Genomic DNA, 22331 nt, shown 5'->3' with positions numbered 1-22331 from the left:
GATTAAAAAGTATAGATGACAAATTGGTTGCATGGGAATGTCAACTATGGTGGATGGATATCTAGAACTAGAATACGGAGACAGTTCCTGGCATCACACATATAAGCTTGGTTAGATTAAGGTTCTCAGCCGCAGTTTGCACAATTTGCTCTCTCCTTTTTCCCTTTTTTTTTTTTTTTTCTTAAAAAAAAAAAAAAAAAAAAATTATCCTTCATTCATAATCATCATGAAATTAAAGCTTTTTCCCTAAGAAAACAATGTCTCAAATATAATTGGTAATCTCTTCTATCCAAACTTTATCCATGACTTGTTTAATTGTTTAGCTTTTGCTTTGGCAAAAACCATGTGAAGCAGAATTTGCTTTTTTTTTTTCTAGTGTGGCAAATCTGCCAACTTTGCATCATATTCAACACCCCATGCGTATCCTCCACTAACTATTCATATGTACTCCAATTCTATTCCCTAGCTTTCACAGCATTCACTACTTGGACCGCATCATCCTCCATAATGATACTTTGTAGCCTTAAATCTTGACTAAACTCCGCTACATACAACTCAACCGACGTCTTCAAGTGTACATCCCTCCCTCGTGGTCCCGCACAATGATCCCTACATCAATCTGTATTTGAAAACTTGAACAAAATATGTTTATTATTTGCTTAAAACTATTATTCTCAAAATCTAAGTATCCTCCATATTTCCATCTAGAAGCCATCAATACATCCGCAAGACAAGAAGAATTTCAATGTCAGTGGATTCCACAGGTTCATGCAGGCATCTATCTATACGAGCTGTTGTGGCTGTGCATCATCTAATCTAATCTAATCTAAAAAGAAAAAAACTTTTATTCAACTGATGATCTTGACAAAATAAATTGGACAAATAAACACACAATGTTAGCAACCGATGATCTTAATGATTTCGAGCTCATTTATGAAAAATTGAAAATAAACCACAATGGAAACGATATTCTCAAAAGATTTGGCTTAGGCACCGTAAAAAAACACTACAACACATGTGCAATAGGGTTTGAAACACAAATATGATTTTGTTTAACTCCAACTGGACGGCGGGATGGCATTTCCCAGTTACAGAAGTTAACCACATTCACCTCTTCAAGGCTTTCGAATTTCCAAATTGCAGAATAACCATCCTAGACTAGCTTCTTTCACTCCAATGTGAGAGCAAGGATGCATCTCAACACTAATACTTTTCCTTTCATTTGGAGTGATGTTCTCTAAAGATTGTTACTAATTAAAACAATGAGATTGTTAGAGTTTTTAATTGAATTCTATGGATAAGAGTTTATCATAGCAAAACTTATTATGCAGACCAAAGATGTGAAGCATCCCAAATATGTTCAGCTAAGTTAACTCGGTCCAAATGAGTTCCTGCAGTGCACCAAATCGCCCATTCTATGTTGCTATCTCTTTAGCGTGTTAGGTTACACCAAGTAAAACACTTCTCAGCAGCCAACAAACCAGATGTAATTCACCAACAGTCATCATTAGGGTCTTTCATATTATTTTTTTGATGAGTAAATTTTGCATTAACACAAGCAACACATTCACCAAACTCAACAATACACCCAAAAGGCCAGCCAAATTCAAGCTGCCTAACCAAACCAGAAACAACCAATCAAATCAGAGCGCTCCAGCAAACACAAGCAGCCTAAACAATCAACACCAACCAGTCAAATACAAGCTGCCTATACAACCCTCCCAAACTATACAGCCAAAACTATCCACACCCCAAACAACGAAAGGCAACAGCCACAATACAATAAAAAATACAAATCAATACCACTGTTAAACCGACAAATCCAGACTAAGATCCAATTTTTGACAGATCTTTCGTTATAATGCCAGAGAAGATCATATAAAGCAAATTCAGTACCTAGAAGCAGCAATTTTCGGCCTAGAAGGTACATTTTCAAACCCAGAAAGACCAGATTAGCTCCATAGCTTTGTCAGGGACCATAAGCTCACCAAGACCAAACATTCCAGATCGGTTAGGAAACTCTCCACACGGCTTTTAGCAGATCCCAAGAAGACCCTTTTGCACAAACTAGATTTTTTTTTTAGTCTAAAGGCTTTCAAACTTAGAGGGAAACACATAACAAAGCCACTAGCCAACAACATAGAGCGAGATAAGGCCAGCAACACAAAAAAGGAAAAGCAACTAGACGAAACAACAAACACAATGAACTACTAAGAAACCAACACAACTAAGTAAAATGCAAAACATTCTCAGAGATACCAAACAAGCAGACCAACCATCTATTCTCATAGGACGATGGGAACCCACTGAGGGAGAGAGTGGCAGAGGTGGGGATGGAAAGGAGATCTCAACCCATCCCTACCTTTAAAAGTGAGCAGCACAGGCAAAAGAAGCAACAGAGGAGTTACGGTACAACAGGGGAGGCACCAGTCTGCAGGGGGTGATCACAATTTGCAGGTCCAACTGACGCGCTGCCATGCACTGTCTAAGGGACAGGACAAAGCAGGGTAGTCGGCAAGCCAGTCTCGCTCCTGTAACTGATCTAATGTAGGTTGACTAGAAGGTAAATTTGCTACATGCATAGGGCCTTCAGCCCAGTGTCTTGAGCATACAGCATCAATCACATTAGGTGCCTTAAGCTAAAGACATTCTCATCATATAAATCAATTTGTAGTTAAGCTAAGATATCGCATAATACTAGAAAGATTGTAAGCAGGAACTAGAACCATAAAAAATAAAAACTAAAAAATAAAAATAAATACTTATGCCCTTTATAACAAGGAGACCCCTATTTTACTTCTTTATTTATGTCCCAAAATATGACTTCGTGAGTCAGGTCATCTGCTTGAAATTAAGACTAGATGTCACAGATCAATATTTAACAATGTTGTCTTGGAGATCACATATCCAAGTAAAAGCAATACAAGAAGATGCAAATACTTTATCCAATAAAAATTCAAGAATTAAATTAAGTTGGAAGTCAAAATGTTACAACTGTTCAGCCACACATACCTTCCCAGATCAACTCCCTACCTCCAGAAGATCCTTCTTACCCTGATACACAATCAACAATTGAGGAATATCGTCCCGGTATTTGATCACAAACTTTTCCAAAAAACTCCTCTCATTAGGTTTTAAGATACTCGACAAGGACAAATCATTCTTGACCAAATCCTTGGCTACTAAAATCTGAATAACTGAAAACCTAGGCATTATCCTCTTCTCCAAGCTGAAAAATAGAACTGCAGGATTAACAGCAATGTTAGCAGATGGCCAACCCATTTTGTTCACAATGAAGTCCATTGCTTTCGTGATCTTCTCTTCCGATGCAAGCATACAATTTGGATGCCTTTTAAATGCTGACACGGCCATGTTCTTTGACCAACCCCACCGCTTGTAAAGCTCCAACTTTGACTCCAACTTCGGTTTACTTATCTTCAATAACACTTGAATTGCCAGCACAAACACCGTTTTCAAGGGATCGAATCCCATTTCCATAACCTGGTGGACAGCCTCAACAAACCTAGTATGCTTACTGAACGCTTCACAGGGATAATTACTTACCAAGAAAGAAATGGAAGATTGAGGCACTCCAAGTTGTCTCAAAAGTGCAATGTTAGGAGCCATATTATTTGTCACATTATATAGAAAAGCCCGTGGTGAGTGCTTCAAAGTTGTAACGACTTTCTCCTCGACAAGAAGCACACTCTTGAGGAAATCATAGCAGGGGATTAGTTGTTTCTTTAAGCTTCTTGAGAACAAAGATGGGTTTGAAGAGAGGATAACAGGGAGGTCAGAGCTCGAAACCCCCACAGAACGGAAAAACTCAATCTTGGGCAAAAGGGTCTTCTCAGGATCAGATAAAAGAAACAGTGGGCGTACCCTGACAATTTTGGAGATCTGGGTATTGGTGAATCCATTCTCTTTGAGAAGATTAAGCACTGAGTCTGGTCTTTTTGGGTTCTCAAAGTTCATACTCTGGGATGCTAAAATAGCAGATTTTGGGGATAACCCACATGAGTTTATGAGGTAAGACACCGTAAAAGAATGTTTTTCTTCTTGCTGTTTTTCGCTAGATTGACATAACCCTATCGATGTGAATGATTTTAGAATAAAGAAAGCATTTTGCTGAAAAAACCCCAGTTGGGTCCTGCTACTTTTGAGTAATAGAAGCTGTCTTGAACAGAGAAGAGCAAACATTGTTGACTCACCGAGTTTGTCCGATTCAGTCTCAGGCCACTTCTTGTTTATCAAGAAATCCTCTCGAGGATTGGACTGGCATTAAGCCGGACATGTCAAAATTCCATCCGGGAATGGCGGCCTCTGAGCTATTCTTCCTGTTCTTCAGAATCTAAGAAGAAATTAACAGAGGCTTTAAGGGGAAGTGAGGCATCTGCCGCGAATGAAGGTCGCGCCGTTTCCATGTTTGAGCGGATATGCAGTTTGTGCGTGTCAGACAGCATGTCGTACATGTAAGTAGCCATTGAGACGAAAAGTTTCGACGTTTACTGGTTCATAATTGGTCTTAACAAACAGCTTATTTCACCACCGCGCGTATGACATTACGAAGAAAGGTATTGCAGCGACATATCTTGTCTTTAGAGATCCAAAATGTTAAATCCGTCTGCAAATTGGTGACGAAATAAATTTATAAGTTCCCAAAATATACTACGGGAGATGCCTTCAAGATAAACATATGGGGACAAATTTCTACTTGGAATACCATTTGTAGTGATATATATTCTTTGTTTGGGTGTGACGTTGTCTTGCCTTCACAAGCCATATATCGCGACATTTATCCAATGATACGCAAATCTAAACAAAAGTCCAATAAGTATAGACTGAAAATCCATCCATTTGACAAACTAGTTCTAACTCGGCTTAAGCTTAACACGAGTGCTCAAGCTTGAGCTTATATCGAACTAAAGCTCTTAAAAATAAAAAATAAAATAAAATACAAAAAAATACAAATTGGAAAAGAAGATAGAAAAAAAATCTAAAGTGTGCATTCTCGTGTTCTTCTATGTCGCTTTAGCTTTACCACACTCAGGTGCTTCGACATTGTCAACATTATCACTAGGGGTGTACATTGCCCTAAAATAGTGATTATTGCCTTATAACTGTCTCTGCCTTCTCTATCGCCTTAGGTAGTTAGCGTTTTTGAGAAACTGCACCACCCATCTAGGGCATGCCATTACCGATCATCTTCACCATCTATTAGTATTTTTGCTCAAACTGCACCGCGGTCACCGCTTGTCCGAGAAGCCATATGAACGGTAGAAATGAAATTTCCACACATTAAATTGAATGACTAATACGAAGAAGAAGAAAAAAAAAAAAAAAAAAAAGGAAAAAGTTCACGTACTCTTTTCAAATTATCACCAAACTACCAACTGTATCAATGTCCCCCATAATGACAAAAATGTCTTTCATAAAATTATAAAAAATAAAACTAGAAGAAAAAAAAATGTATATGCCATTTCTATCCTAATAAAAATTATGATGCTTCGACCACCCCAACTATGATGCTCTTACTACAACTAAGAGTATACCATTTCTAACCTTAAAAAAAAAAAGGTGTAAAGGCAGCATCAAAAGTCTTTAATTTCCTTTATATAAAATGTCAAAGAAATTTGACCCAAATATATACCAAGATGCCATGCAAAGGTGCATTACCCTTTGGCTAAATAAGGCCAACCCCTTGGTTTTTTTTTTTTTTTTTTTTTTAAATATTTAGTTTTTTTAATTTTATGATTTAAAATAAATAAAAATAAAAAATAAAAAAATTGAAGTGTAATTTTGTCTTTAAGAGGGATATTGACATTTTTTGGTAGTTTAAGGGAAATATTAATACAATTGGTAATTTGGAGAAAAAATAATCTAAAAGATTCATCTAATCCTTCATTTGCATCACAACATAAGGAGGAGCGAATGGAGATACTCACAACAATGCACCTCAGATTACGGGGGAATGCGCTTACGAGAGTCAAACACTACACCTGAGTGAGAGAATTTAGAAAAACTTGTTAGAGAGAGAGAAACTATTGAAGATTAAAGCTACAACGATGAGAGCCAAGCTACACTCTTGAGAGGGCTAGAGGGAGTGAGGCAATGATTTGCAATGTGGATGATATGAGAATAGAAAAGTTTGTCGAATGAGAAGAAGAGAAAGGAAAGTAAAGAAGTATGAAACCTACACTAAAACTACCACATGCATATACAGTCTTAATTACTACCACCTTGCCCTGCGTGTCACTTGCGAGGCGAGATGGAGCAAGTCCTACATGTCCACTACCATACAGGGCGTTCGCTTCGAGATAGACTAGCTGATCATCTCTCCAAGGCACATTAGCATGGTGTACCTCTCCTGTTCGAACCGGAGTTTGAAACCAAACTTCTTCTCAAGTAACTCCGAGCATGTACAACATGCCAATGATTGAAGAAGATGATTAGAAGTAGTGCCATGAAACTTCGGTTGTGGCATTGTGCCATAGTTGAAGGAAGTGTGGTGGTTGTTGCTGGTCAGCCAAAAAAAAAAAATTAAGGCGGCAGCATAGGAACCTGCATAGAAAAGAATAAGGAAATTTTGAGAAACTGATTCATCAAAAAAAAATTTGAGAAACTGTTAATTATCCAAAACAGAGCAATGTCTATTGCCTTTATAATTTGTTACATTTGTGATATAAAACAGCTAATGATCCTGATAAGAGTCATACACAAGCAGTACATGATGATAAACTAAGGAAATCAAATATTTGGATACAATCTAAAGTAACCAAATAGATAAGAAATTCAAAGTAGTTGAACTAAGTAATCGAGCACTTGGAGATAAAAGATGAGTTATTTGCAACTCTCTGCATTTGATCTTCAGTTGAGGTTTCCCCCAAACCATATGACACCTTAACATTTTTCACTTTTAGGGTTACAGTCAAAGACTTTTTACCCTTAGGAATCATCTTATTCCTTGTTGGAGAAGATCATTGCTGTACTTTTTGTGTACTTGAGCAACAGAGTACACAATGTATTCTTAAAAACAAATAATGTAAGAGAAATTCAAAGAATAGTTTAGTGAAAGATCAACGATTCTAGTCAAAAGAATATAATTCATCCAGTAACTGGGATCATCCAGTCAGGCAGATATTTAGTTCAGTACAGTGGCATGAAGAAGCCAACATATGATGAATACCAATAAAAGATGCACTTACAAACAAAACCAAAAAAAGGAAACAGTACCAATAAAACTAGAAACCACAAACTCAACAAGCTTAAGAATGCACCCAAGCAAAAAATAAAAATTGCATTTATAAAGATCAAAGGAGGAAAAACTAGTTATATACAGAAGTTCTCAAGATTCAAGAATGCAACTTATTTCTCCACCCGCTTTTAGGATGACTTGTTAAGAGAAATGGAAGTTTTACTTTGAGAACACCACCCACGCCCTTACAGCTACAATCTTACTAGCGGTGACCTATTTTGCCTGCTTCACTCTCCTCCCTCCGTTCCGTTGATATTTGTTAGGAGTCCATTGATTTTAAATATCAACCCATTTTTTTTTTTTTTGATAAAAGAAACTACAAAATACAAGAGAAAACTGGGGCCACAAGAAAGCCCCCTACAGCCCCTCAAAGACGGAAAGACACAACAAAGCAGCTAGCCAACAACATACAGCCAAGTAAGGCCAGCAACACAAAGAAGGAAAAACAACCAGTCGAAACGACAAACAAAACGCACAGCCCAGAAACCAACTATCAATTCTCACGGAACAATGGGAACCCAACAACGGAAGAGAGTAGCAGAGGTGGGGATGGGGAGAAGATTTCAACCCATCTACCTATCAAAGTGAGAAGCACACAGCAAAAGAAGCAATAGAGAAGCCACGGATAGCAGGGGAGATACCAGTCTGCAGGGAGGTTGATTGCCGGTCCCAAGGACGTGCTGCCACGCACAGTCTAAGGGATAGGGCAAAGCAGGGGAGTCTTTTTTTTTTTTTTCATTCTTGAGAAAAGAGAAGCCCGCAGATCTGGCGCTAATGACTTCTTCAATCAAGTGATGTTGTTGTAGCCAAACAAAAAAAGAAAGCATATGAACAGCATCTATAGTTGTGGACAGTAAAAAAAAAGTTCTTCGAAGCTGTGCTAATGGTGGTCAAAGATAAGGTACCAGTTTCAGTGGGAGACATTGAGTCTGCATGAGAAATCTAGGAGACTCCACAGAGAATGTATGAGTCAGTGACAATGGTAAACATGAAGTTTCTTCGGCAACGGTTTTTTTTCCAAGCAAGATGCAAGAGGGGACGAGCGTGTCTCAGCACTTAGACAAGATGGAGAAGATTTTCAAAGAATTTGTAGCGGTGAGAGTAAAAATGACTGATCGTGATCAGTGACCGCCAAGTCTGCTAAAGTCGTTTGAGTCTTTGACAACCACTCTCTCCTGTGAAACTCCTCCTTTAACTATGATTGATCTGACCATTTTCTTATAAATAAAACCAGTCTCTCTATACAAACAAGAAGGTAAATTTGCAAGGCATAGAGCCTTCAGCCCAGTGTCTTGAGCACATAGCATCAATCACATTAGGTGCCTGCCTTAAGCTAAAGGCATTCTCATGATAGAAAATCACTTTGAAATCAAGCTAAGATATTCCATAATACTAGAAAGATTATAAGCAGGAATTAAAACCATAAAAAATACTCATGCCCTTTATAACAAGGAGACCCCTCTTTTACATTTTTATTTATGGTCCCAATATGTGACTACACAGATCAATATTTGAGACTGTTGTCTTCGAGATCACATATCCAAGTGAAAGCAATACAAGATGATTAAATGCTTTATCCAATAAGTATAAAATGTTATACGAGCAACTGCATTAAAATTCAAGAATTACATTAAGTTGGAAGCCAAAATGTTACAACTGTTCAGCCACACATACCTTCTCAGATTGACTCCCTACCTCCAGAACATCCTTCTTACCCTGATACACATTCAACAATTGAGGAATATCGTCCTGATATTTGATCACAAACTTTTCCAAAAACCTCCTCTCATTAGGCAATAAGATAGTCGACAAGGACAAATCATTCTTGACCAAATCCTTGGCTACTAAAATCTGAATAACGGAAAACCTAGGCATTATCCTCTTCTCCAAGCTGAATGATAGAACTGCAGGATTTATAGCAATATTAGCAGATAGACAACCCATTTTTTTCACAAGGAAGTCCATTGCTTTCGTAATCTTCTCTTCTGATAAAAGCATACAAATTGGATTCCTTTTAAATGCTGAGAGGGCCATGTCCTTTGACCAACCCCACCTCTCATAAAGCTCCAACTTTGACTCCAACTTCGGTTTGCCCATCTTCAATAACACTTGGATTGCATGGACAAACATCATTTTCAAGGGATTGAATCCCATTTCCATAACCAGGTTTACAACCTCAACAAACCTAGTATGCTTAGTGAACGCCCTATAGGGATAATGACTTACCAAGAAGGAAATGGAAGATTGAGGCACTCCAAGTTGTCTTAAAAGTGCAATGTTAGGAGCCATATTATTTGTCACATTATATAGAAAAGCCCGTGGTGAGTGCTTCAAAGTTGTAACGACTTTCTCCTCGACAAGAAGCACACTCTTGAGGAAATCATAGCAGGGGATTAGTTGATTCTTTAAGCTTCTTGAAAACAAAGATGGGTTTGAAGAGAGGATAACAGGGAGGTCAGAGCTCGAAACCCCCACAGAACGGAAAAACTCAATCTTGGGCAAAAGGGTCTTCTCAGGATCAGATAAAAGAAACAGTGGGCGTACCCTGACAATTTTGGAGATCTGGGTATTGTTGAATCCATTCTCTTTGAGAAGATTAAGCACTGAGTCTGGTCTCTCCGGGTTCTCAAAGTTCATCCTCTGGGATGCTAAAATAGCAGATTTTGGGGACAACCCACATGAGTTTATGAGGTAAGACACTGTAAAAGAATGATTCTCTTCTTGTTGTGTTTCGTTAGATTCAAATAATCCTATCGATGTGAAAGATTTTAGAATAAAGAAAGCATTTTGCTGAAAAACCCCCAGTTGGGTCCTCCTACTTTTGAGTAATAGAAGCTGTCTTGAACAGAGAAGAGCAAACATTGTTGACTCACCGAGTTTGTCCGATTCAATCTCAGACTCTCAGACTACTTCTTGTTTATCAAGAGATCCTCTCGAGGGTTGGATTGGCAATTTGGCATTACGCTGAACATGTCAAAATTCCATCCCGGAATGGCGCCCTCTGAGCTATTCTTCCTGTGCTTCAGAATCTAAAAACTAAAAAGCGTTTGAGCTTCGCGTAGAATTAAAAAAAAAAAAAAAAAACTCGCAAGTTCAAACTCAAAAAAACAAAAACGGTCCTTGAGAAGTAGCCCTAAAGAAAATTGGATTCGGCTTAGGTGCAGTAGTTGAAAACTGCCGCACCATGCAGTAGCCCAAAACGAACCAGTTTGGGGTCGTTTTGGGCAATAAACAAATAATTTTTTTTAAAGAAAAAGTAAAATAAAATTAAAAATATTAAAAAACTAAAAGTATTAAAAAAATAGAAGAGAAAGAAAATTTAAAAAAAAAAATGAAAGGGGTGGGGTGGCCGGCCACCCCAAAACCATTTGAAAAATTCAATCCTTTGCAGTTCCAACCGATAATCTCATCTATTAACTTGCCTTTCCATTATCTCCTCCAACTTTCTCGAGAAAGTGACAAAAAATTGGAAGCCAAAAGGAAAAATTCAAAGAAACCCCAAACTCCAAAAACCATGAGGTCCTTGTATTTCACTCCACCAGCAACACCCATTTCAATCTATAATCCTTGTATATCACTCACAAATGGCGCCTCTGAGTTGTGTTTCCCAAAGGTCATGGGGTGGATCTTCGTCGATTCCGGCACCGGTGAAAGCTATCATGTGCTTTCTCTGATTCTCACCTCTCCCTGATTTCCCTTGAAGGCATAGATTTTATGGATCTGATGGAGAAAGAACATGCACTGAATCTGCAAGAACGTCATGAAGAGACGAAGGATCACCCAGATGACATGGCGTCGGTGTTCTTGGAGTTTCTTTCTAAATGGCCAAGGGGCTGCCCTTAGTTTTTTATTTTTAGTTCTTTCTAGTTTTTAGTTTTTTTAACTTTTTTAATTGTTTTAATATTTTTAATTATTAGTTTTTTATATTTTTTAATTCTTAAATAATTGTTTATTATATTTTAAAAAAAAAAACTGTTTTTTTCCCCTTCCCAAAACTGCACCGTTTAGTTCAATTTTGGATTTTTCCTTCCCAAAACTGCACCAAATGGTACAGTTTTGGGCTACCGCATTCAACTACCGCACCTAAGCTAGATCCAAGAAAATTAACATGGAAAAGGGGACGAAGAGTGTGCGTGGCAGTCGCCACATCGGGTTAATGCTAGGGGTGGCAAAATGAGTTAACAACTCGGGTTGGTGTGAACCGGTTAATTTACTAATTTGTTTATGTTAATTCGAACACGACACTTTTATTAAACAGTTTATATAATCTAAACCTATTTAACTTAAACATTAATCTTAAAACTACATGTTGTATTTGTGTCGAATTGGCAAGACATGAGTTAAAGGCTTCGTTTGGCAAAAGCTATGGCCCAGACCCTGTTCACTTTTGACCTTTTGACCATCAAACTTTGACTATATTGCCCTTATCTTCCTCTAAGCCACTTTTTGCGTTTTTTTTTCCTGAACGACGAAAAACCTTTCATCTTCTTCAACTTCTTCACTGACCCATACTCCACCGCTGAACCAGACTTCATCTTCTTCAGTGAATCCCGAATGACCATCCTCGCTTGCTTCTCCATCGCCATTCTCACCTCCTCACCACCGTTCCCCGGCTCATAGCACTCCGCCACCGGGAACAAATCCAGGTGGCTCAGAAGCATCGACGTCAACCCAGCAGGTTTCACGGCAGAACCGATCTTTGAACGCACTACATCAGCAAAAGAGCGCCCAGACGAAGACGCCTTCAGGTCTACCCTTCTGCTTCCCCGCCGGCGAGGACTCATCAAAGACCAGCGACCCAGACTTGGCTTCGAGAGACCCCAACATCTGTCGCAGTTCACCCACAAATCGACGCTAGCCCCGGCCTTCATGACTCGTCAGGGAGAATTTCAACTGGTATAATTTGAATTCTACCAAACAATTTCAAATTTCACTCGATGAAAAATTGAGCAACGGCGATTTTGATGGACAGATTTTAGCTGAGAAATTGTCGAAACTCAACAATTCGCAACAAAGCATTGAATGTATCCTGCAACGAAATCCCCATACTTATATCTGATTCATGGCATGTTGTGTGGCATTCGGTTATAGATTCACCGTACATGGAGTTCATATGTGGTTCCAAAATTATTTGAGGAAGGGTGACCTGTTTCTTTGTGGCAGAGTTAGCATTTGAACATATATAACTATTTTCTCTCATGTTTTAAGTCTACTTTATTGTACCAGCCAGAATTACTCGTCTCCCTGATATTTTGGTTGTGACATCAGAGTTGCATCTATGGTTTCCCTAATTGCTGTTTCACCACCGCCGAGGACGCCGCTCGCGCCTATGACCGCGCCGCCATCATCCTCTACGGCTCAAGGGCTCAACTCAATCTCCAGCCCTCTAGCGGTTCCTCGTCCCACTCCTGCTCCTCCACACGTGGCACCTCCTCCTCGTCTTCAACTCAAACCCTCCGCCCTCTTTTCCCTCGCCCCTCTGGGTTTCTTTTGTGTATTTATATTTTTGGCAGAGAGGATGCAAGTTTGGGGGTGGGGGTGAGACGGAGATGGAGAGGGAGCCGGAGGAAAATAGAAGTTGGGGGAAAACAGACGCTGCACAATCTGGTTTTGGGAGAAATATAAGCAAGGGTAAAAGTGTAAAGACATATAAGGAAAAAGATAAACACAGTATTTAGGCCAGGGTCAAGGCCGTTGCCAAACACCCCCAAATTGTCAACCTTTAAGTTAAAATTTACTTAAAAAATAAATATATAAACGGGTCAACACGCAAACCTGTGTGACACATTTATTAAACCGGTTGACTTGTTTATGACTCGAACCTGTTTAATCTAAATCCTAACCCTAAAATTACATATCGTGTTCGTAGATCACGAGTTAAATTGCCCGTCCTAATAACTAATAGGCCAGTTGTGCCGAAACCAATTTAGACAACATTTCCACGTTATTGGTTCAAAATTGGTCTTAACAAACTTCTTATTATTTCAACTTAAGAGTACCATGTCCATTCGTAATGGTCCTTTTAAATTCATTACTGCAAACTTTGTTGCAAATCTAAACAAAAGCCCAATGAGCAAGTGTGGATTGAATAGCCATCCATTTGACAAAGGGTCAAATCCCACCGGACCAAAGCCCTTGCAGCCGCAAGGAATGACAAAACAAAGTGATGCTTATTGTCCACTTATTCTAACATGTAAAAAGTTCTGGAGTCTGAGATTATAAGGCTGTAATCATGTCGAGTAGTATAGGCTCTACAAAATTTTATATATGCTCGAGCTAGAGTCGAGCTCCAAGAGAGTATTAAAAGTCAACTAAGAGGAAAATAACCTTGAACAGTTGAACTTTGATTCTAAGTTTTGAGCCTTATCATCCAAAGCTTTCTCTTTGAGATAGACCAGTTGGCCATCTCTAACTCCGAGCACATGCAACATGTCGATGATTGAATGAGATGATTGGACGTAGTGCCAAGGAACATTAGTTGTGGCATGACCGTGGTTGAAGGAGGTGTGGGAGGCAAAATGTTAGGACATAATTGTCCTTCTCTTAAAAGATGAGGATATTTTTGTCTTCATTTTTACACCATTTTGCCTAAGTGGCTCATCTCCATTTCAAATCCATTTCCAGAGGTGTAGTGCTTGATGGAAGTTGGAGGTCCCAATAAATTGATGCACCCTCGGGCCTCTTGAAGACCAGTGGACCATAGAAAAAGTGTCGATAGAAATATACAACCGAGATTAGAAGGCTCACTAGAAAAGTTCAGATTCTCATGGTTTGATCATCACACTAGTCAACAAAGGAATCGACAGGCTACTTGAGGACATTGTAAACTGAAGGAAAACTGTTTTGGTTTAATTATCCAAAACAGAGCAATGTCTATTGTATTTATAATTACTAGTACATAGAGTTTGTTACATTTGTGATATACAACTCCTGATAAAAGTCGTACACAATCTGTAATTATGATTAAAAAAAAACAAAAACAAAAAAACTAAGGAAATAACAAATAACTAGAAACAATCTAATGTAACCGAGCACTTGATCTTCAGTTGATGTTTCAACGTTACTGCATGAGCTGGCTCTTGTATGTCTCTTGCTGTCCAAACCATTTGACACCTTAACATTTTTCAATTTTAGGGTTACAGTAAAAAAAGATTGTTTTACTCTTACTTTTGCCCAGACTTGATTTTTTCTAGTCTAAATTGAAGGGATTTCAAACTCAGAATGTAATAGGATTATCAGTTCATGCGCAGCTCTACCAGGAAGCAGCCTTGGGAATCATCTTGTTCCTTGTTTGAGTAGATCATTGCTGTACTTTTGTGTACTTGAGCTACAGAGTACACAATGTATTCTTAAAAACAAATAGTGTAAGAGAAATTTAAACAATAGTAAGTGAAAGATCAATTGTCCAATCAGGAAGAAATTTTAGTTCAGTGCAGTGGCATGAAGAAGCCAACATATGACTGATGAGTGATGACTATGTAAACATGGCAGAAAAGTATAGTGCTAACATCCACCAAAGGAATACCAATAAACGATGCACTTGCCAAAAAAAAAAGGAAACAGTACCAATAAAAGTAGAAACCAGAAACTCAACAAGCTTAAGAATGCACCCAAGCAGAAAACTAAAAAAATAAAAATAAAAACTGTATTTATAAAGATCAAGGAGAAAACACTAGAGCCTTGACATCTTCAATCTTACTACCGCTGACCTCTTTGCCTGCTTTTCGTTCTCCTCCCCCTGTTCTGTTGATAGTTGTTAAGGAGTCCATTTATTTTAAATATCAATTTTAATTATTATTTTTGGATAAGTAAGCTTTGTTGAAAGAAACTTAAAAATATGAGAGAAAACTGTTGCCACAAGAAGGTCCCTACAGCCCTCCTCAAAGAGGGAAAGACACAGCGAAGCAGCTAGCCAACAACATACAGCCATGCAAGGCCAGCAACCCAAAAATGGAAAAACACTAGTCAAAACGACGAACACAAGGAACAACCCAAAAACCAACACAACTAAGTAAAATGCAAAACATTCAGAGAGATACCCACGAGCAGACCAACCATCCATTCTCACAGGACAACGGGAACCCAACGAGGGAGACAGTGCCAGAGGTGTGGATGGGGAGGAGGTCTCAAACCATCCCTACCTATTTTAGTGAGCAGCGCACAGCAAAAGAAGCAACAGAGAAGCCACAGAGTAGCAGTCTGCACCACACACGGGAGTCATGAAACCAGTCTCTCTATATAAAGTTCAAATCTCATAATTGCTCTAATGTAGATTGACTAGAAGGTGAATTTGCAACATGCATAGTGCCTTCAGCCCAGTGTCTTGAGCATATAGCCCCAATCACATTAGGTGCCTTAAGCTAAAGACAATCTTATCATATAAAATCACTTTGGAGTTGAGCTATCCAACAATACTAGAAAGATCGTAAGCAGGAACTAAAACCATAAAAAATACTCATGCCCTTCATAAAAGGAGACCCCTATTTTACTTCTTTACTTGAAGTCCCAATATGTGACCATGTGAGTCAGGTCTTCCACTTAGAATTAAGAAACGATGAAACACAGATCAGTATTTGAGATAGCTGTCTTGGAGATCACATATCCAAGTGAAAGCAATACAAGATGATGCAAATGCTTTATGCAGCAAGTATAAAATGTTATACGAGTAAAAATTCAAGAATTAAATTAAGTTGGAAGCCAAAATGTTACAACTGTTCAGCCACACATACGTTCTCCGATTGTCTCCCTATCTCCAGAACATCCATCTTACTCTGATAAACATTCAACAATTGAGGAATATCGTCCTGAAATTTGATCACAAACTTTTCCAAAAACCTCCTCTCATTAGGCAATAATATAGTCGACAAGGACAAATCATTCTTGACCAAATCCTTGGCTAGTAAAATCTGAATAACTGAAAACCTAGGCATAATCCTCTTCTCCAAGCTGAATAATAGAACTGCAGGATTTATAGCAATATTAGCTGATAGCCAACCCATTTTATTCACAAGGAAGTCCATGACTTTTGTGATCTTCTCTTCTGATAAAATCATACACATTGGATTCCTTTTAAATGCAGAGAGGGCCATGTCCTTTGACCAACCCCACCTCTTATAAAACTCCAATTTTGACTCAAATCTTGGTTTACTCATCTTCAGCAACACTTGGATTGCCCGAACAAACACCGTTTTCAAGGGATCGAATCCCATGTCCATAACCTGGCGGACAGCCTCAACAAACCTAGTATGCTTAGTGAACGCTTCAGAAGGATAATTACTTACCAAGAAAGAAATGGTAGATTGAGGCACTCCAAGTCGTCTCAAAAGTGCAACGTTAGGAGCCATATTAGTTGCCACATTAAATTGAAAAGCCCGTGCTGAGCGCTTCAAAGCTGTAACGACTTTCTCGTTGACAAGAACCACACTCTTGAGGAAATTATAGGAGGGGATTAGTTGTTTCTCTAAGCTTCTTGCTAACAACATTGGATTTGAAGAGAGGATCCCAGGGAGTTCAGAGCTTGAAACCCCCAAAGAACGGAAAAACTCAATCTTGGGCAAAAGGGTCTTCTCAGGATCAGATAAAAGAAACCGTGGCTGTACCCTGATAATTTTGGAGATATGGGTAGGGGTGAATCCATTCTCTCTGAGAAGATTAAGCACTGAGTCTGGTCTCTCTGGGTTCTCAAAGTTCATACTGTGGGATGCTAAAATAGCAGATTTTGGGGACAACCCACATGAGTTTATGAGGTAAGACACTGTAAAAGAATGTTTTTCTTCTTGTCGTTTTTCGCTAGATTGACATAACCCTATCGATGTGAATGATTTTAGAATAAAGAAAGCATTTTGCTGAAAAACCCCCAGTTGGGTCCTCCTACTTTTGAGTAATACAACCTGTCTTGAACAGAAAAGAGCAAACATTGTTGACTCACCGAGTTTGTCCGATTCAGTCTCAGGCCACTTCTTGTTTATCAAGAAATCCTCTCGAGTGTTGGGACTGGCATTAAGCCGGACATGTCAAAATTCCATCCAGGAATGGCGTCCTCTGAGCTATTCTTCCTGTGCTTCAGAATTAAAAGAAACCCTCGCAAGTTCAAACTCCAAAAATTAAAAACAGGTTCTTAAGAAATAGCCCTATTCTCCATGATGGAGGAAGGGAGAGGGTTAAGGAGAACAGGAGAAGTGTGGCATCTGGGGGGTGAAAGGTCGCGCCGTTTCCATGTTTGAACGGTATGTCGTTTGTCTTTGTCAGAGAGCGTGTCCGGCTGTGCCTAAATCACAAGAACCAACACTAATTTATGAGAGGAAAAGTTTCGACGTTACTAGTTCATAAGTAGTCTTAACAAACGCCTTATTTTCCGCTACGACACGTACGACATTTTCGAAGAAGAGTATTGCAGCGACATCTCTTGTCTTTAGAAATACGAAATGTTGCCGTTGTGGAACATTTTGAAAAAAAATGTTAATGCCTTCTGGAAATTTGTTCCAACTAAAGAGATTTTGAAAAAAAAAAATGGAAAATTAGTTGATTTGGTTATACGAATTTGCAATAAGCTCTCTTAGCGATTTGAATATGTACGATTTGCAAACACGGTGGTTAGGTTATATAAACACGGTCCCTTAGGCTAACCTGGCCTCGCAACCATTTGGTTGGCTAGGGCTACCAAGGGCACTCAGGAAGGAAGGGGGGAAAGAGAGAGAGAGGGGGAGGGAGGAAATAATACACATTCTAATTGGCCACGAGTCTAATTGTAATTGTTTTGTTCCGAAGTAAAGATAACCACAAAGCGGTTTGTCCTATTCAAATCTTAACGATCAAGAGGTACTGGCTTATATTTCGGATAGGCCCAAAAGGGAGGAAGGAAGTCTGGAATGCCAACAAGCGCCTCTTATTGAATTTTTCATTCAATGAGTAATGAATTGAGTATTTGAGTTCGCATAGGAATTTTGGATATTGCTATTGAAATAGCCTTTCGAGCTAAATTTTCTGCTACTCCACACATTTCATAAAGTATTCTACTTGATTTAACGATGGCTACCCAATATTCGGAGATCCTTTCTCTGAACCCATACGCATTTCCCTAGGTCTTACTATAACTGGTTTTTATGAAAATATACGTACCCATATTTTAACACTATGACGGATGTTCCATGTTCATTGCTTGCCGCCGGTTCAATGCCTGAAGAGCATATTTACCAAAGCAAATACAATTACCTCTATAAGATATTTCTTTTATTCTCCACTATGTTATTTACCGAGTCTAGGTTGGTTGTTTTTTTTTTTCGTTCTTTTTTTTTTTTGAGGTTATAGTTGTATTTTTCATTGGGGATTTCTTGAAAAAAAAAAATCACCCCATCTTACTTCAATTCCTTGTATAAGACGTTGAGAATAGAAGTTAAAGAGGGTATTTATATTCATCGTGTCCTTTATATGGAAGTTAGAGGCCATGGGGCTATTCCCTTGACTCCTTCAAGTCCAACTGAGGGACTCTCTCAAGTTCCTCAAGTCCGACTGAGTCATAACCTGACCCAACTCCACTAGACCATCAATGAAAATTCAAGGCGGCTAATACTAATCAGGCATGTGTGGGAATTCTCTATTGTGGAGACTGGAGATTCGAACTCACGCTCTAGTACTTGCTCTAACCACTTGAAAATTTTCTTGGACCATTGAACCACCACCCTCAATGGTATTCATAAGGTTGTTTTGTTAGTGAGGTTTTGTAATGTAGCTTAGATAACTGTACATTCCTTCATGTTCTGCATTTCTTTTACTTTGATAGATAATTAGGGTAGTCTTTTCTAGTTACCGTGAAACATTATGCTTTAACTCCAAGATTGATTATTTTTATTAATTAATTATGTGGGGTTAGTGGTAAACAAGTCTGTGAGAGGCGCACGAAAATTTAGTTATTTATTTATTTAAATTTTCAGGACATTACAACAATCATTAGATCTAAGGTGTCAAGCTCATATATATATACGCTTCTGCCATCTTTTGATGACGATGCACACCATATGCTCAATTATTATAAACCAAATGATAAACAAATAATCAATTGAAGCATTTATAAGCATTTGATAAAATCATAAGGCTCATGACATAATTTCTTTATTGAAAAAGGAAATCAAAGTATGCTCAGTTTATCCACATATTGCATAATGAAATAAAATTGTTCCGTAAGCATTTACTTAGTTTGACGGATTTTCCTTACCCTCGGACATCTTACTCTAGGATGCTTGCTAGAACTAGAATACATTAAATGCATGGTCGATTCCTGGCATCACACACGTGTTCGGTTAAGGTCTTTGTGTGTGTGTGTGTCTCTCTCTCTCTCTGATAGAGTAGATTGCTATTTGTATCCTTTTTCACCTTTAATGCTTTTGCAGATGCTTCACGAAGAAAATACATGAGAATTCACAATATTCTTCTAATGGTTTTCTAAAAAAGAGGATAGGGGGAGAAAAAAAGGCTCATAGAGACATTCTTGTTGATTTTGAAAAATGAAAAATGAAATATGCAGCTCACGAGACAGAACAAAAGTTTTAATAGTTCTCAAGATTGAGATAATTGAGAAAACAGAGAAGATAATTTAGCACTCACGAGTCACCATCACATAATTAGTAATTACCTTGGTGGAGGAAGGCATCTGTGTGCATGAGCTGTTGTTTTCTTCTTTACTCATCACGTGATTCACTATTCCATTTAGTCTTGCCTTTGTGCTTGATGAAACTCCAGCATTTTATGATTTCTTTTTTTTCTTTTACACAAACAAGTTACTAATATTAATATTAGAGCACTTGTTGATTTTCTTTTCTTCTGCAGATATCATGAGGGTGAACATTATGTCGATGTCATCTTTGAAAAAGAGACTCTGCATATCTATTAAAACTGTGTGATTTACAAAACACCACTTATTGGAGCCTGATATAAAAGTTCAGTGGCTGTGGAAATTATTATTGTTGGTTCCAAATCCATATAGCTTTGGCCCTTATGAGCAGAGGGACAAGCTCATTCCTAAGATGGAGGCTGTTGACCTCTTTGCTGCCACCAATGAACTCTTGCCCTATAAACACGGCCGGCACGCTCGGTTGACATCCCAGCTGCTGCAGCTCCCGTTCGATTTGCCGTCCATTGGGCGCCTGATCGAGCTCATAAACTGTAGGGTTTGCCCCAAACCCACATATGAGTGACCTCACAGAGTGGCTCATGCAGCAAGAGCTCTTGCTGAAGATCACCACTGGCTTGTCAGCCACCATCCTCGTCACAGTATCCATTGTTGTGAAGGTTAGAAAGAGTTGGAAATGTGAGTGTGTAAAGAAGCTTCAAGCTTTTGGGGTGAGAGTTAAAAGGCTTTGCTGCTGCTGTGAGGAGCTTCAGCACCAGTTTATGTCTATTTATAGAACCCATGCAGTTGTTGATAGAACAACAACAGAACAGGAATTAAAGGCATAAAAGGAGAGGGGATTCCCAAATGACCCTTTATGATTACCTGAAAATGACTTGGGTGGCTTTTGTGCACATCCAATAACAACTTGCGCCCTGCCATGTAAGTGTAGCCAACCATCATCATGGAGACGTTAGGCTATTGGTGTCAATTGTAAATGTCATGGAATGACAAGTTGCATATCAGAATATTAACATGCAAAATGTGGCAATAGTGGGGAACTACATCCTTAATGCAAAACTTATCCTTTTTAAGTGTGGCCAGCAATTTTTTATAGGGGAAACTTCAGTAAGCCTCCCTGAATTTCTAAAACTCTCACTTCAACCCCCTGAACTTTGGTTTGCTCTCACTTTGGACCATTCTGTTAGTTTTTGACGTTAAAGTCAAACAATTTGACTTTCTATACCCATTTTACCCTCAACCAAAACTACGTCATTTTGGACTCCAAAACTACACCATTTTTGGCTTCAAAACTACATCACCACTCAACCCAAAACGACGTCGTTTTGAGCATAATATTTTTAAAAAAAAAAAAAAAAGCAAAAGCAAAATATTAAAAAAAAAATAATAATAAATAAATATAAAAAATAAAAAAAAAATAAAAAAGGAAATCGGGGTGGCTCAACCACCCCCTGGCCAGTCGGGGGTGGTCGAACCACCCCATGGCCAAGGGGGTGGTCCGGCCACCCCCAGAAGGCCCCAAAAAAAAAGGGGGGAGGGGGGGGGATCAGGTTCTTTTGGGGGTGGTTAAGGGGCTAGGGGTGGTTTTGGCCACCCCCAAAAGCACCCGATCCCCCTTTTTTTTTTTTTTTTTTTGGCCAAGGGGGTGGCCGGACCATCCCCTTGGCCATATGGGTGGTTCGACCACCCCAGATCGGTCAGGGGGCTCCAGGACCACCCCTTTTTTTTTTTTAAATATTTTGCTTTTCTTTTTAAAAAATAAAAATAAAAAATAAAAAATAAAAATTTAATGCCTAAAACGAAGTCGTTTTGGGCTCGGTAGGTGTTGTAATTTTAGGGCACAAAACGGTGTAGTTTTGAAGTGAGGGTAAAATAGGCATAAAAAGTCAAACTATTTGACTTTAACGTTGAAAACTAACCGAAGGGTCCAAAGTGAGAGCAAACCAAAGTTTAGGGGGCCTAAGTGAGAGTTTTGAAAATTCAATGGGTGTTTGTCAAATCGGCTGGAACTTCGGGGGGCTTAGTGAAGTTTCCCCATTTTTATACGATCTGTGAATCCAACATAAATTTAATACAAAATTTACGAATTAAGGTTGATGGGACCACTATGTTTAGTTAATGTGATCAGGTTAAAATTGACCTATATAGTTTGATACTCATGCTTCAAACACCACTCGAACCCGACACACGAACAAAAATTATCACCTCTACCTTTAAGTACCAAAGTGGATGATTTTATAAACGTACTATGTTGGAACCCTTAATTTGCTGTGCCATTTTAGTAAGAAATCTTTTCCTTTATGTTCCTCTCTAAATTATCAATTGTTCCAAAAGGATAGGAACTTATGAATTTAAATATTTAATTAAATATTCTAATACTCTTCCTCACGTGTGAGCTCAAACTCTCTCTCAATAGGTAAAGCCCAACATGTGAAATATTTAATTAAATTA

At 38.6% G+C, this 22331-nt stretch overlaps 4 protein-coding genes across 7 annotated transcripts; all 4 read right to left on the bottom strand.

Annotated features, from left to right (window-relative positions):
- Nucleotides 1–2796: 2796 nt before the first annotated feature.
- Nucleotides 2797–4618, bottom strand: LOC132169103 (uncharacterized). Its single transcript, XM_059580188.2, has one exon. The coding sequence runs from the start codon at nt 4198–4200 to the stop codon at nt 3022–3024; it is 1179 nt and encodes a 392-aa protein (XP_059436171.2). The 5' UTR covers nt 4201–4618; the 3' UTR covers nt 2797–3021.
- Nucleotides 4619–4815: 197 nt separating this feature from the next.
- On the bottom strand, nt 4816–10255 carry LOC132171571 (uncharacterized). 4 transcript variants are annotated; one of them, XR_009439047.2, is made up of 4 exons: nt 8930–10255; nt 6240–6561; nt 5946–5999; nt 4816–5311 (listed from the first exon to the last, which is right to left on the bottom strand). XR_009439047.2 is itself a non-coding variant. In XM_059582931.2 (2 exons), exons 1-2 carry the CDS (start codon nt 10115–10117, stop codon nt 6541–6543), a joined length of 1209 nt encoding a protein of 402 aa, XP_059438914.2. In that variant the 5' UTR covers nt 10118–10255; the 3' UTR covers nt 5706–6540. The 4 variants fall into 4 exon arrangements, 1 of the variants encoding a protein (XP_059438914.2); XR_009439049.2 differs by having other exon boundaries at nt 4816–5252; XR_009439048.2 differs by having other exon boundaries at nt 5946–6561.
- Nucleotides 10256–14575: 4320 nt separating this feature from the next.
- On the bottom strand, nt 14576–17190 carry LOC132169102 (uncharacterized). Its single transcript, XM_059580187.2, has one exon. The coding sequence runs from the start codon at nt 17170–17172 to the stop codon at nt 15961–15963; it is 1212 nt and encodes a 403-aa protein (XP_059436170.2). The 5' UTR covers nt 17173–17190; the 3' UTR covers nt 14576–15960.
- A 2893-nt stretch (nt 17191–20083) lies between these two features.
- Nucleotides 20084–20530, bottom strand: LOC132169101 (monothiol glutaredoxin-S6). The gene has a single exon (XM_059580186.2). The coding sequence runs from the start codon at nt 20527–20529 to the stop codon at nt 20209–20211; it is 321 nt and encodes a 106-aa protein (XP_059436169.1). The 5' UTR covers nt 20530; the 3' UTR covers nt 20084–20208.
- Between the last annotated feature and the right edge of the window lie 1801 nt (nt 20531–22331).

This window comes from Corylus avellana, chromosome 1 (genome assembly GCF_965113065.1).
Source record: "Corylus avellana chromosome 1, dhCorAvel1.hap1.2, whole genome shotgun sequence".
Lineage (NCBI taxonomy): Eukaryota > Viridiplantae > Streptophyta > Magnoliopsida > Fagales > Betulaceae > Corylus > Corylus avellana.
The sequence above is the reverse complement of the archived record's forward strand: the minus strand, read 5'-3'. Positions and strand labels throughout refer to the sequence as shown.

Coding starts and splice junctions, on each gene's coding strand:
- LOC132169103 (XM_059580188.2), bottom strand. CDS start 4,200: ATGTTTGCTCTTCTCTGTTCAAGACAGCTTCTATTACTCAAAAGTAGC.
- LOC132171571 (XM_059582931.2), bottom strand. CDS start 10,117: ATGTTTGCTCTTCTCTGTTCAAGACAGCTTCTATTACTCAAAAGTAGG. Junction 6,562..8,929: donor TAGGGAGTCAATCTGAGAAG/GTATGTGTGGCT, acceptor TTTTCTATGCAG/GTTCCTATGCTGCCGCCTTA.
- LOC132169102 (XM_059580187.2), bottom strand. CDS start 17,172: ATGTTTGCTCTTTTCTGTTCAAGACAGGTTGTATTACTCAAAAGTAGG.
- LOC132169101 (XM_059580186.2), bottom strand. CDS start 20,529: ATGGATACTGTGACGAGGATGGTGGCTGACAAGCCAGTGGTGATCTTC.